At 40.6% G+C, this 12899-nt stretch overlaps 1 protein-coding gene across 2 annotated transcripts in view; it reads right to left on the bottom strand.

The window, feature by feature from the left end:
- Positions 1–8905: 8905 nt before the first annotated feature.
- Positions 8906–12899, bottom strand: part of IL1RL1 (interleukin 1 receptor like 1) — a 28037-nt gene continuing 24043 nt past the window's right edge. For both annotated transcript variants that reach the window (XM_074930335.1, XM_074930330.1), the window contains one exon: positions 8906–10462. In XM_074930335.1, coding sequence (XP_074786436.1) covers positions 10116–10462 — 347 coding nt within the window. In that variant the 3' untranslated portion in view covers positions 8906–10115. The remainder of the gene's footprint in view (positions 10463–12899) is intronic.

The raw sequence follows: 12899 nt of genomic DNA, 5'->3' as shown, positions 1-12899 counted from the left end.
AATTTGACAAAGCACATACTTACCGTGATATAAGGTGGTCAGAGACAGATTACTGCATTTCCAGCAATATTCCAGAATGGCATCAAACTCTGTAGCTGCCCTCTTATTGTTCTCCCCAGTCCTTTACAAGTAAGCCGTCATCCCATAGATCACTGAAAGGAGATGAAAGAAGTGTTTAATATCCCTTTTTTCAAACTGACTGGTAGGCAAATCCACATTTAGAAAGCAGCTAGAAGAAGCTGGACGCTGAGTACGGCAACAAGCAACTTTGAAGGGTCATAGACTGAACTCATCAGACCTGGTTTCATTTCCCTTCTACACATGGAGATTCAAACTGCTACACTTTAAAAGGAAAGAAGGGCCTCTCTATTTTCATTTCTTGTATTTACTTTTCATTTTTCACCCTACCACATCCAGAAGAAATACAGCTGTTACAGACCGTGAAACTATGATCCACTACATAAAGATAAAATCATTTATCAACAGATTTTTAATTCTAAATCCCATTCTTTGTTGGCACATCACATCAGCACACAGTGGAAGTTTTGCTGAATGCAGAGCAGAGCCCTTCACTCTTTCAACAGGGATTAAAGAACACAGTATAATGCAAGCTACTTAGTAATAATCAGGTTTGAGATTACTGGCTACTATTAACAAGAAAAACACAGGTCCTTAATCTCACATTGCTGTTGAACCTGATCATTTTGTCTGAAATTATTCTGCTCTAGGCTAACAGTATTTACATTTGAGCCATACAGTTTGCAGTACTCCGATGAAATGGTAGGAGGGGGGAAAAGAATGGAAAAGATAGATAAATGCTTCTGGTGAAAGTCAACTAATATAAAGACATTCTTCAGGAACAGAATAAGATTTTTAATTTTCAGAAAGAAATTGAGAGTTATTTTAAAGCAAAGGCAAAGATTCTCTGCCTAATAAATGAGTACAGAAATACTCAATGGGCAAAATGGTAAGGCAATAGTGGGGAATGACCATTTCACTGAAAAAAGGATAAAAAAAAAAAAACAGTTGCCTGTAAGGCCCAAAGCAGTAATAGTTTTAAGCATGTTTTTTTTAAATTTCATACATGCTTAAAGCTACTGATGAAATTTTAATAATAAAAAATGGTTTTTAAAAATCATTGTGCTGTTGTGAAGCCAAAAAAATCTTTAAACAAACTGACGGTTTAAGTTCTGTAAAGTGCATTAAGGATACCTCACTAACTAGCCAACTGTGTGTATTTAAGCATTATTATAATTATTCTTAATTTTCCTAGAATCACCAGAAGATTTTGCAATGAAAGGGGAAGGATACATAAAAGTGATCCTCAATTTTGGTCAAGTAACTCATTTTGATCAACACTTTTGGAAACCTTAATTTGGTCCCAAAGTGTTGTGACTTCCTTGTTTTAAAACCAACGGATTCTTCTGAATGTCAGACTGCTTGAACAAACATTTTGGCATCAAGGTAGGAAAGCACTATCTTACCTCTTTAAGAATGGCATCTTGCGGAATTTAAGTCTTTTTCAAATATCACTATACAGTGCCATAATTTGCGTAGGGTTCATGAAGAAAATAGAAGGATCTAGTAAACAGTTGCCTTAACTGTTTGGTCCAAGCACCATTCTGCCAGGACTGCATGTTATTGGTAAAAATTAAAATCCAACTTCATTTCAATCAACGTAAATTTACTTACTGTGCAAGTCTTGCCAGGCAGAAAGCAGACACAGAGGTAGTCTTTCAAACTCCAGAAAGTTACAGTTTGTACTTGTAACTCTTCTGAACCTCTTTCATAACTGAAACAAGAGAGTAACCTCTCTCAGTGAGTCAATACACAGACAGCTCAATCTGAAAAACCTCCTGAAAAAGGAAGAGTGGAATTTCTCACTTTGTGAACTGTTGACTGCAAGGAGGAAACCGGAAAAGGTAGATGTGAGAAATTCGTTTTTACTAGCATTGATGGAAAGGTAACAGCAAATTACAAACATTAACTTTCCTAAATGAGGCATTTGAGGGCTGATACACAAATGTTTTAGCATCATCTTTTGCTGCTACCATTTACAACAGCACTTCAAGAGCCCATCTTGCTCCAAAGCCACCTAGGTGTGAGAAAAAGACCCGGGGGCAGCCCCGGGAGGGCGACTTTGCCGTGCCAGAGAGGGGCTGCGTGTTGAAACAAGCCCCTATCGGAGCTAAATTATTTATGACATCTCTGTAATATGGAAAAAGGATATCATAGACCCGGGAGAGAGGCGGGAGCGTGGCAGGGAAGGTTGGGGGCACTGGCAGGGTTGGGGACAGGCAGGATTGCGGGACAGGCAGAGCTGGGGACGGGCAGGGTTGGGGACAGGCGGGACTGAGGGACAGGCAGGGTGCCCCGGAGACGGAGCCGCGTACGCCGGCGCCGCGCACGGTCCCGGGCAGCCACAGCCGCCCCCCAACCCGCTGCCGGAGCGGGGACTGAGGGACGGGGACGGCAGGGCGACGCGAGGGATCCCACAAATACCCCCGCAGAGATTCTCTGTCAGAGGACGGCGCTCGGCTCCTCCGAGGGAGGGAAGCAGAAGCGGCCCGCGGCCGGCCCGCGCCTCCCCCGGCCCGCCAGCCCTCCCCTGGCCGCCCCGCTGGGCCCGGGGCGCCGGGCGGAAGCTCCGCGCCGGCCCGTCCTGCGCCGGGCGGCGGGGCCCGGCGGGGCCGCTTCCCGGTTTCGCTGGAAAGAAGCGCTGCCCGGAGCCGAGCGGGGCCGCGGCCGGGGCCGGGCAGCAACGCGGAGACGGCCGGTTGAAGCATTCCGAGGCTTACCAAGGGGGCCGGGCTGTCACCCGGTGGTGGGCGAACCCCAGAGGTGCCCCCCCACACCCACATCCCTCGAGCAAAGGGAGTGAAGGTCAACTTTTTGAGGAGACGGAGGGGGGTGGGGGGGTGGGAGCCTCTCACAACCTTCCGGGGGAAAAAAAAGCATAAGGAGGTCATGTCTTCGGTTATCTGTGGTCGAAACGCCTCTTCCTCCGCTTTTCTGCTGAATGCCCATTGCAGGACTCTTTTCCAAGAAGTGCGATGGAAGTAGGATGGAGGTTTAGGAACGTGTATATTGAGCTGAATATAGCAACCTGTATCTCTGCCACAGCTTCCTCCGCCCCTCGCTTCTATTTTGAGAATGAAGATGTGCAAAGAGACAAACTGTATCCTGAAAGGCTGATACTCTGCAAAGACCTCAAAATAATAACGATAAAAAAATACCCCATTAGAAAGTATGGTCCGCAGGAAAAGACACGGGGCAAAACACGTGACCCTACGATACTTTGAACAGAAATGTCCCGATATCAGTGCTATTTTTTGTGTGAGAGCATCCCCTTTGGGGAGAGAGTAATACAAGCTTTTGGGACATGAAACATTTTATAGCTCTGTTACTGCAAACGGACCGTATGGATTCGCTTCTAAATAAGCCCTCATGGCAGTAGCTGAGCCTGCTTTTTAGCTAAATGTTGATATATTGGAACTGTAGTTTCATCAGGGATTTCTGACAGCTGTGTTTCCCATTTAAGTACTGTTCCTGAGAATGCTTGCCACTGCTTATTTCACGTGAATGGTTTATTCGATTTGTACTTTGCAATGATTCACTATACTTCTAAATAAAGTTATTTTGATAGCAGCAGGAAAAGAATCATCCCCTCAGGATTTCTTTTATTTTCATATCACCCTTTTCGTGTTCAGAAACTTGTTTGGTGACAGCTACCCAGGACAGCTGGGAATATAGAAATTCCCAATAGCAACAGGAGCTGTCACTTCAGAGGTAAAACAAGCAGGTTACACTAAAAAAAGGAGGGATTTTACTATTTTGCTTTACTTACTCCTGAGGCAAAGCAAAGAAACCCCAGAGAGTTTTTCCTCATCACAGATTGAAACAATTGCATATAAAAGCAATCAGATTATTAGCTAATGTAAATCAGCACAACTTCAGGAAAGCCAGCTAAGAATCTGTTTCAGTATAACTACTTTTTAAAAGTATAGAAGGTACTTTGCAGTGGTTTTTGGGTTTATGATGCAGTGCCTGATTTTAAAACTTAAAAGAAAGCATATATCATAGAGGATAATGATTTTACATGAGAGTCCAAAAGCAATTAAACAGCCAACAAATAAAACGGTAAAGTAAAATATCACCAGCTTTTTACTTTGACAGGCTAATCTTGATAGCGACAGTTTGGAAACATCCTTTTTTTAAAAAATTCACTCTTTACAACATTTTCCATGAGCTGTTCTGACATTCATTTGCTTTCATATCCTTTTGAAATACTCTCAAGTTTCTGAACTTTCATCTGTGTTGTAGAAAATGCTGTGTTCAATTAGTCCTTTCAACTAATGTCATAGCTAGCTCTGAGATATGTGTGTATGAAAGGAGAATAAAGGCTATACTTTTCAGTCTGCAGACTAATACAATTCTAATAGAGAAGTCATAGCCTTGTAATAGAGAAGAAACAACTGAAAATAAGTACAGCTCAAATTTTCATTATGAAAATGCCATGATGAAAATGAAAGTTTGCACTAATATTGAAAAACAAATTGTTGTATGAATCTCTGTCCACCTGACCAATCAGCTAGAGAAGACCAGTTACTTCTCACAGTTTTTCACATCTTCCTTTCCATCCAACATGCACTACAGAGGTGCTAACTGAAAACCTAAGCTGTGAAACTATTTCCATTATAAACAGCAACACATCCAACTCTTGTAACCACAGTCTAAGCCTGTTTGCTTCTAACTGTTAATACTCTTTTTAATCTACCTCTGTCATCTCTGTATAACATATAAATTCTTAGCGGAGGTTAAATTACATTCCATGTTTTTTTCAGCATTATCTGCCTTTGATGTCAAAAAGCAGATTCCAGACTGATAACATGTCTATTGGAGCCTCATATATTTCACATAAGTTTTCAAATATCAAAGTTGCACATTTTCAAACTTTCCTCCACATCATAGCACCACCAAATAATTCAGGTTGGAAGGGACCTCTGGAGGTCATCAGGTCCAGCCCCTGCTCAGGTCATGTACAGCTGAGACCAGAACACCTCCAAGGATGGAGATCCTACAGCCTCTCTGGGCACATTTTCCAGCATTTGACCATCCATATAGTGAAAATTTTTTTCCTAATATGTAATTTATATTTCCCATGTTCTAATTAGTGCCAGTTGCTTTTTTGTCCTATCGCTGTGTTCCTTTGAGAAGAGCCTGGCTCCATCCATTCTCTCTATCTTTCCATTAGATTCTTGTAGACAGAAATAGGACCTCTTGTCCTCTCCTTCTGTGTCCTATGCTATTAGCGGCCTTTCCCTGGACTCACTCAGGTATGTCAGTGCCTCACTTGTACTGGGGAGCCCAAAGGTTAACATAGTACTCCAGAGGTGATTTTGGAAATGCTGAATACAGGTGAATAATTACTTTCCTCAACTACATTATCACTAGTAAGGTGCAGGGTGCTGTTGCTTGCCTTTGTCACAAAGACACACTACTGTCTCAGTGTCAACTGAGGTCAGGTTGACCTTAGTGTCAACCAGGACATCCAGTCTTTCTTCAAAGCTATTTTGTGTTGACCTCCAGGCTCTGTTGTTGAATGGATTTATTCCACCCCAGATGCAGCACTTTGCATATGCCTTGGATTGAACATTGTGAGTTTCCCATAAATCCATTTGCTGTCCAAAACAGCAGCCCTGTGCTCCAGTGTGCCAACTATACTTACCCAGTTTGGTTTGTGCAGCCTGTCCCATTGCCAAGGTCACTAATAAGGATGCTAAACAGTAGTGGTACCAATATCAGTCCCTGAGGGATGTCACTTTTCATTTGCTGTGAGCTGATGTTTCTATGCTGATCATGTGTTGCTCCCCCACAAACTTCAGTCCCACTGTTTTTCCACTCATCTTTGTCCACTTACCTGTATCTCACCAACAGAGACTGTGTCAAGACCTTGCTCAGTTCAAGGTATGCAGCATCCAGTGTTCTCCATCGTCCACAGCACAGATGGATGTGCGTGATATGCCTTTTGTAAATCCAGTCACCAACTTCTCCTTTGTGTACTTTGAAGTGTCTTCAAGGAGGATTGCTTCATAATCGTCCCAGACTAGAAGCCGTTTTAAAGAATAAATTGCTATATAACAAATTCTATCTTTCATATAAAATTAGGCAGGTAGCTCACACTTTAAAGTGAGAAAAGGGAACACATGAGTACATGTTTCTAACACAACAGCTGTAGTTTTTTAATCCTTGAAAGAGTCAAGAACATACAGTTGTACATGTACAGTTTTTCAATAGAATATACTATCAATTTTGCATATTCTCTTCCAAACATAACCTTTCTCCAATGCTGTAAGAAATTAATGTTGCATAAACTACAAATAATATCTTGCTACAAAAACTTCTAAAAACTTCTTCTGAGTGTTCAGACTCTTGGGCTTCACAACCATGTGAAGCAAATATAGGTAAAACTCTCTCCCTGCATGTGTCAGGAGCGATAGCTAGGCTGGCTTTTCAGGACTGTGATTTAAGTGAAGAAGACAGCAGGGGTCGTGGTTCCCTGAGCTGTGGGAACATCAAATCTCAACAGTATAGGAGACCTCAAGGCCAAACCATTAAATATGTTCATACAAAGGGCTGGTCTATATTAAATGCATATGTGGGGAGGGTGTTATATTCTACGTGCTGTCTGCAGTTATCCTACTTCATATTAGCAGGAGCTGGTTTTCATACCTTGGAAGTCACCAGGAGCTTCACCACAGGTGTCCAAGTCAGTTAAGTCAATCCTTATTCCTGTGTCTTTGTTATGTATTTATTGCCAGAAGTGCAGCATATATTTTTCAGATATGAAATATCCAGAGATAAGATTTTACAGTGGGGCCATACAGCTATGTATGACTGCAGTTATATGGCAGGGAGACACTTCTGTTCCTTCAAAATATGTTATTATAAGAGAGTCAGCACTCTATTCTCAATGCCAGATCTTGAGCTGCTGTTTACAAGTAATGCAGTATGGGTTTCGGGAGATTACAGCAGTATGCACACCACGAAAATTTCACTGTCTTTAATTCTAATGCTATTAGACCGATTTCTAGTTGCTCAGAATGTCTTGATGCCTGTTCATCCACTAGATGGCAAGGTCACACTGCTCTATTAATAAGTGAGAGCAAATCTGCTCTCTGGAATCCCTTGAGGGTACGAAACCAGGGAAGCACAGGGCAATAATTAAATGGCATTAAATCTCAACATGGAAGTTATAATTCAGCAACAAAATTACTTTTGTTCTGGATAGTTTAAGCTTTAGGCATCCAAACTGATTTTTCTGTGAGCTTTCTATGGTGAGAGACTATTTGCACAGGGCAGACTGTCCTTCTGTTATTCCACTAAGGTAAATTGCCTAGCATGAAAATTGCCAATTTTCCTCAAAAACATGTTTTCGAAATTTAGATTCTTTGTAAGTCCCATATAACAGAATCACAGAATGGTTGAGGATGGCAGACCTCTGGAGGTTGTCTAGTCCAATCCCCGTGATCAAGCAGGGCCACCTAGAGCCAGTTTCCCAGAACTGTGTCCAGGCAGCTTTTGAGTATCCTTAAGGATGCAAACTCCACAACTTCCCTGAGCAACCTGTGCCAGTACTGGGTCACCCTCACCATAAAAAAGTGTTCTGTGATGTTCAGAGGGCACCTCTTCTGTTTCAGTTCGTGCCCCTTGCCTCTGCCCTTGTCACTGGGCATCGTTGAGAAGAGCCTCACTCCACCTTCTTTGCACCCTCCCTTCAGATGGGAGCCTTCTTTTCTCCAGGCTGAATAGTCCCAGCTGTCTCAGCTGTTCTTCGTAGGAGAGATGCTCCAGTCCCTTCACCAAATTCTTGGCTTTTGTTGGACTCTCTCCAGTACATCCATGTCTCTCTTCTACTGACGAGCCCAAAATTCAGTGGTGCTAATGTTGTAAAAGTATTCCACAGTTCTTTTCATTACTTCTTTCTAACACTACAAATGTGTTAACACCTACAGAAGAACATTAATTTTAATGCATATCTCAGATTTATTTACTAGCCACCAAGGAATACAAAAAGTGACCACTGCAGCATTTTTTTGTTATCATTACAGTCACATACCCCTGGTTCTGTAAAATTTGTCACGCTCAGAAATTGTCCCTTTTCTTTCTGTGAAGGCTGTACTGTTCACTGCTGGTAAACTACAGTAAGAGTTGTCAGATTTTGCTTGATATTGTTCTCTTTTTTCCTTGATTGACCATGAGCCTTGATAGAAAAGGAATGTCACCACAAGAGCCTAGCTAACAGAAGTTAATGAGCTATCAGTATGTTTCAGAGTAATTTGGTTCATTGCTGACCCCATGTACTTCCTCATTGTACCTTCTCATCCCTCTCCAGTTTCAAAATTTGTCCTAGATTTTTGTTTCCAAGATACTCAGTTATCATCCTTTCTGTCTCATCAAGTGCCTAGGACTCAAACCCTACTAAAAGTTGATCTTGTAATAATCTTGGAAGTGAATACTCTGTCTTGCTCAGGAGCAGCTGTGAAAAATCTTCACAGTGTAAAGCAACAGGCTTTCCTGCCTTTAAACATGCCTTAGTATTAATTTTCTTTCCGTGGGAAGAAATGTTACTGGAGGAATAACCTAGTCTCTTACGTTGGCATGAATCCATTCTGTGGAGCTTCCACAGAGATAGTGAAGTTTATCTAGAGGGATCTTTAGGAACAGGACCCAACATTGCACACAATCTAATGAGACAATAATAAAATGCAACATCAGATGTTTTACGGTTGTGGTGAAGTGAGCGATGAGTGCATGAACACTTGAAAATATAACTCATCAGTGAAAAGCTGTTTAGTTTGCTATAGATCTTTTAATGTTGAAAAAAATCCTTACAGATATTGCATACACATTTTTCCTACTCCAGATAGTTATCCATAAGTCTGAAGATCCACATTCAGTAAAAATTTACAGTAAAAGGAAAGGACTTGTCTGTTCTGTAAGCCTGGATTTGGTAACATTAAATGTTCTGCATCTAATTTTCACTTTTTAACTCCATTCTGTAGCAAGCCTGAAGATCAAAAACAAGCCTTCTCTGACAGAAGAAAATTCCTGGTTTTAAAAAGCTGAAAAGATTAAAGTTTGCAAGGATATCTGTACTAGAACACATTTTGTTCATACTCCCCTGAACTACAAGGAGATTTGGCTCTGACCTTCTCATCTCAGGGTATTCCCTATAAGAAGAAAGTATAACTAGGCATAAGATCGAGGCAAGGGGGGAAAAAAATGGATACTGCCTGTTATAAAAATGTAGTCTCTTTTTTCAGTTAGCTTAAAGGAATGCTATCAGTGTCCAAAATCCACCTTAAATTTTAAAATTTTATTTCTATCTGGAGATAATAACAAGAGCAATGGCATGGTCTGTTGTACCGGAAAGATTTAAAATTTCCCCTTTGTGTGAGATTCATTTTAATATATATATGTAAAATATTTTAAAATGCTTATAAGTATATATCAGTGTATTTTTTCCCCTTAACACTATTTTTTTTTTCAAATGCTGTATTCACATCAGTCTCAAAAGAGCATTTACTGAGGCATCCATACTAAGGAAAAATAAAATCTTATGGTATGAGTATTATTATTGAATCAAGAAAGAATAAGTGGTGAAAAAAAATAACAAAAACAGAACATTATACTTTCTAGTTGCAGAATACACATTATGCTTTCTATTCAAATAATACAGAAGGCATTTATCAACTGCATTAGAAAGGTAAAGAAAACCTGCAGGGCATTCAGCTATACAGAATCATAACTTTCAGCTACAGATACAACTATATATACTAAGAGCATAGGTACATTTTGTTTCCTGTGTCATACAAAATTTTGCACACAGCCTAGAATGATTTATTGACAGAAATTCCATACCTATAAAAACTTCTCTCAGTTCCCCAGACCTCTTCCATCAGTTTACTGTATCATTACTCAGTTGAAGGACTGAAAAAAATTCAGAAATGCAGTCAGACTTCCAGACTGTATAATGATGTACATACTGAAATGATAAAGAGCTGCAGGCATGTGGTCCATCCTAGTGGTGTAACAGTATTTTCATAGACGGTTCACCCAGTGTTAGCTGAGTATGAGGACTTGAGTGTCCGTGGCATGTGGTACCTCACCTGTTTCCAGAACTTAGAATTGGATGACTGTGGGTGCACAGTGTGCTGCTCTTTCCATTTGATGGTACCTTGCTTCTTAACAATAAACCTAAGAGATTCCTGAAGCTTCTCGTAAGTCCCAATTGTCTCCATTTCCAGCAGGATCACCTTTGTATCATTTTGAATGAGAGCATTGTATAAAGCAATGTGTTGATCATAAGCATGTTCTTTACAATTAATCAGCTGGCATGTTAGAAGGATGATCAGCCGTCTGCTCTTTTGCATCCTCTTCTCAATTGCACTGGCTGTATCTAGGAATGTACAAGAAAATGATGAGACCCTGAAGTTTCTTCTGTAAACTCTTCTGTGTTTAGGCACTTCATTTGCATTGCATTTTAACCAGAAAATAACTTCTGTCTCACATCAGTCCACTCATAAGAAAAAAATTTTTAAAAAACAAAACCAAAACCTAAAAACATAAAAAAAAAAAAAAAAAAATTAAAACCCCACCAAACCAAATATTTCCTTTCCTTTCAAATGCTTTCTTTGGTTGAAACATTCAAATTTTCATTGCTCTTAAGAATTGTTAAGAATTTCTAATCCAACAACCTAGGGTCAAGTTCAGTAGATCTAGACTGCATCAAATTTGTGCTTGATCAATAATTTCCATGTAAGGAATCATGTTCTAACGAGTTTGGTGCTTTACAGTCTGATCTTGAAATATTTACCCATGAAAACTAGTCATTTTGGAGACTTTTGGGTGACTTGCTTCTAAGAGGCTTACTTACCGACAGAGGGAGTGTTGATTCTTCTGAGCTATAACCAGCTAATTTATAAGCTAACCTGTGCATTGGGTTGGCTTCTGCCCTGCAGGGGTGGATACAGACTTGCAGGGCATTTCTATGTCAGCATGATTAAAGGTGTTTTTCTGTCCCACTGACGTGTTAGGGAGAGCTGATCAACCTCAACTGCGACTGTGATGTTGGAGGTTTTAAACCTGGGAAACTCAAAAGCCAGCATGCTATGGGGAGAAACTTCTGGGCCAGCTTGGAAAGTTCTACATCAAGCCTCCAGGATCTGCTTTTCTTGATCTGCTGTGATGTTTGTGGGAGGAAGACTGCAGGTAAATGTCTGTCCAGTGAAATGCTCAGCCCAGTTAGAAGAGATTCCTGTGATCTGTGGAATGAAAGCTGGAGTTGTTTTGGTGGGAGCATGTAATGCTGGGCCTAAAGAAAGAAGGTGACAGCCGAGCTAAGGAAATCCCATGTCACAATTATATGACAAAGCCAGTGATTTGCAGATGTCATCAGCCAGCTGCAAATGCATCCTGTTTTCCTTTGATGGGGTCTGCCCAGCCCATTGCAAGGGTCTTCTCAGTCTCAGAGAGGCCAAGTTTTTCAGCTCTTGAGTCAGGAAGAGAACCTTTTCAATGACTTCTCTGTCTTATTTCTTGGCTCTGAGAGTATTCTGTGAACACAGATGCCTTTCTGTCATGTTCACCAATTCAAACTCCTTTCATTTTCTTCTTTTTCATTGAATTTTCCTGATGTTAGGAGAATGGATCCTTCGGAAGGTAAGAAAAATTTAGGTAAGCAGCTACTGTCATTTAGTTCCCATAATAACAAAGCTTTTAAAAAAACATCTTTCTTAGTTTTGAGGTGCAGTCCATTGTGCTCAGATTAAAAGACCATGGACCTGGGAAGGCATGCACCTCTCCATTTGGTTTTCTGATACCATACTTGTGGCGAGAGGAAAGATGGGACTGCGTGCTGCAAATACTTCAACCGAGGGATTCATTGCAACATGTTTTGTGAATGTTAGAAGTTTATTTGAGTTCAGAAAGTGAAAGGAAATATTGTGAAAGAAAAATCCACCAGCAATTATTACACACAAAAATTCAAGCATCTGAAGTCTACATACTGCTGGGAGAGTACATTAGTGGAAGTATAATATAAGCTTTTCCTGTTCTTAAAGTCTTTTCCAATCCTTTGCCCATGGCTACTGATGAAGATAGACACTTGGCTACACAGAACATTGCTCCGGTGAAGTATAATCATTCCTCTGGTTTTTGCTCGGTGTTGTGTGTTACAGATACAGCAGCTCCAGCAGTGTTTGGTTAGATTCTGCAGTAAGGATTGCAGTTGGCAGGACAATGAGACCATGAGAAGAATGGAGTAGAAGGTGATGTTGGTGAAAACTCTTGGTTTGCTGGGTAATAGTTGCCTTTGCACCTCTTCAAGCAACTGTTAGGTTGTAGAAAATGCCATTGATCAGGAAGACCAGGAAACAAAAAGAATGCTAGTTTAGGGAAGCATAATGGAAGTCCAACAGCTCTGCAGTGCTGTTTATCACTTGAATCATTCTGTTTAACTTCCCTTTTACTGGAAGAATACAAGTTTCAAGTAACAAAGCTTTGCTCTGGAACCAAGAGTGATAAGCATATCTTGAAACAATAATTCCATTTTATATCCTCACTGCATTTTTTTTTTTTTCCTGGAAATACATGGAGTTTTACAGTGAAAAATATGATACATGTTCAGGAAGGATCACAATAACTCTAAGTGGCATTTCCTGTTTTACTCTGCTTAGTATATTTTAATTGTAAGGTTTTGGATTGGGAAACCTGGTAATTAAAGGCTCAAGATCATAAGATAAACAAGAACTGGGGAGCATATGGGTAAAGTCTGTCTGCCTGGAAGCAGAGAACTTTTAAGTGCTTCCAGTGGCTGGCAGATTTAGAATAGCTTT

The sequence above is a fragment of the Athene noctua genome, chromosome 1, assembly GCF_965140245.1.
Source record: "Athene noctua chromosome 1, bAthNoc1.hap1.1, whole genome shotgun sequence".
In the NCBI taxonomy this organism is placed as follows: domain Eukaryota; kingdom Metazoa; phylum Chordata; class Aves; order Strigiformes; family Strigidae; genus Athene; species Athene noctua.
Note: the sequence above shows the minus strand (reverse complement) of the source record. Positions and strands in the feature narration are given on the sequence as shown.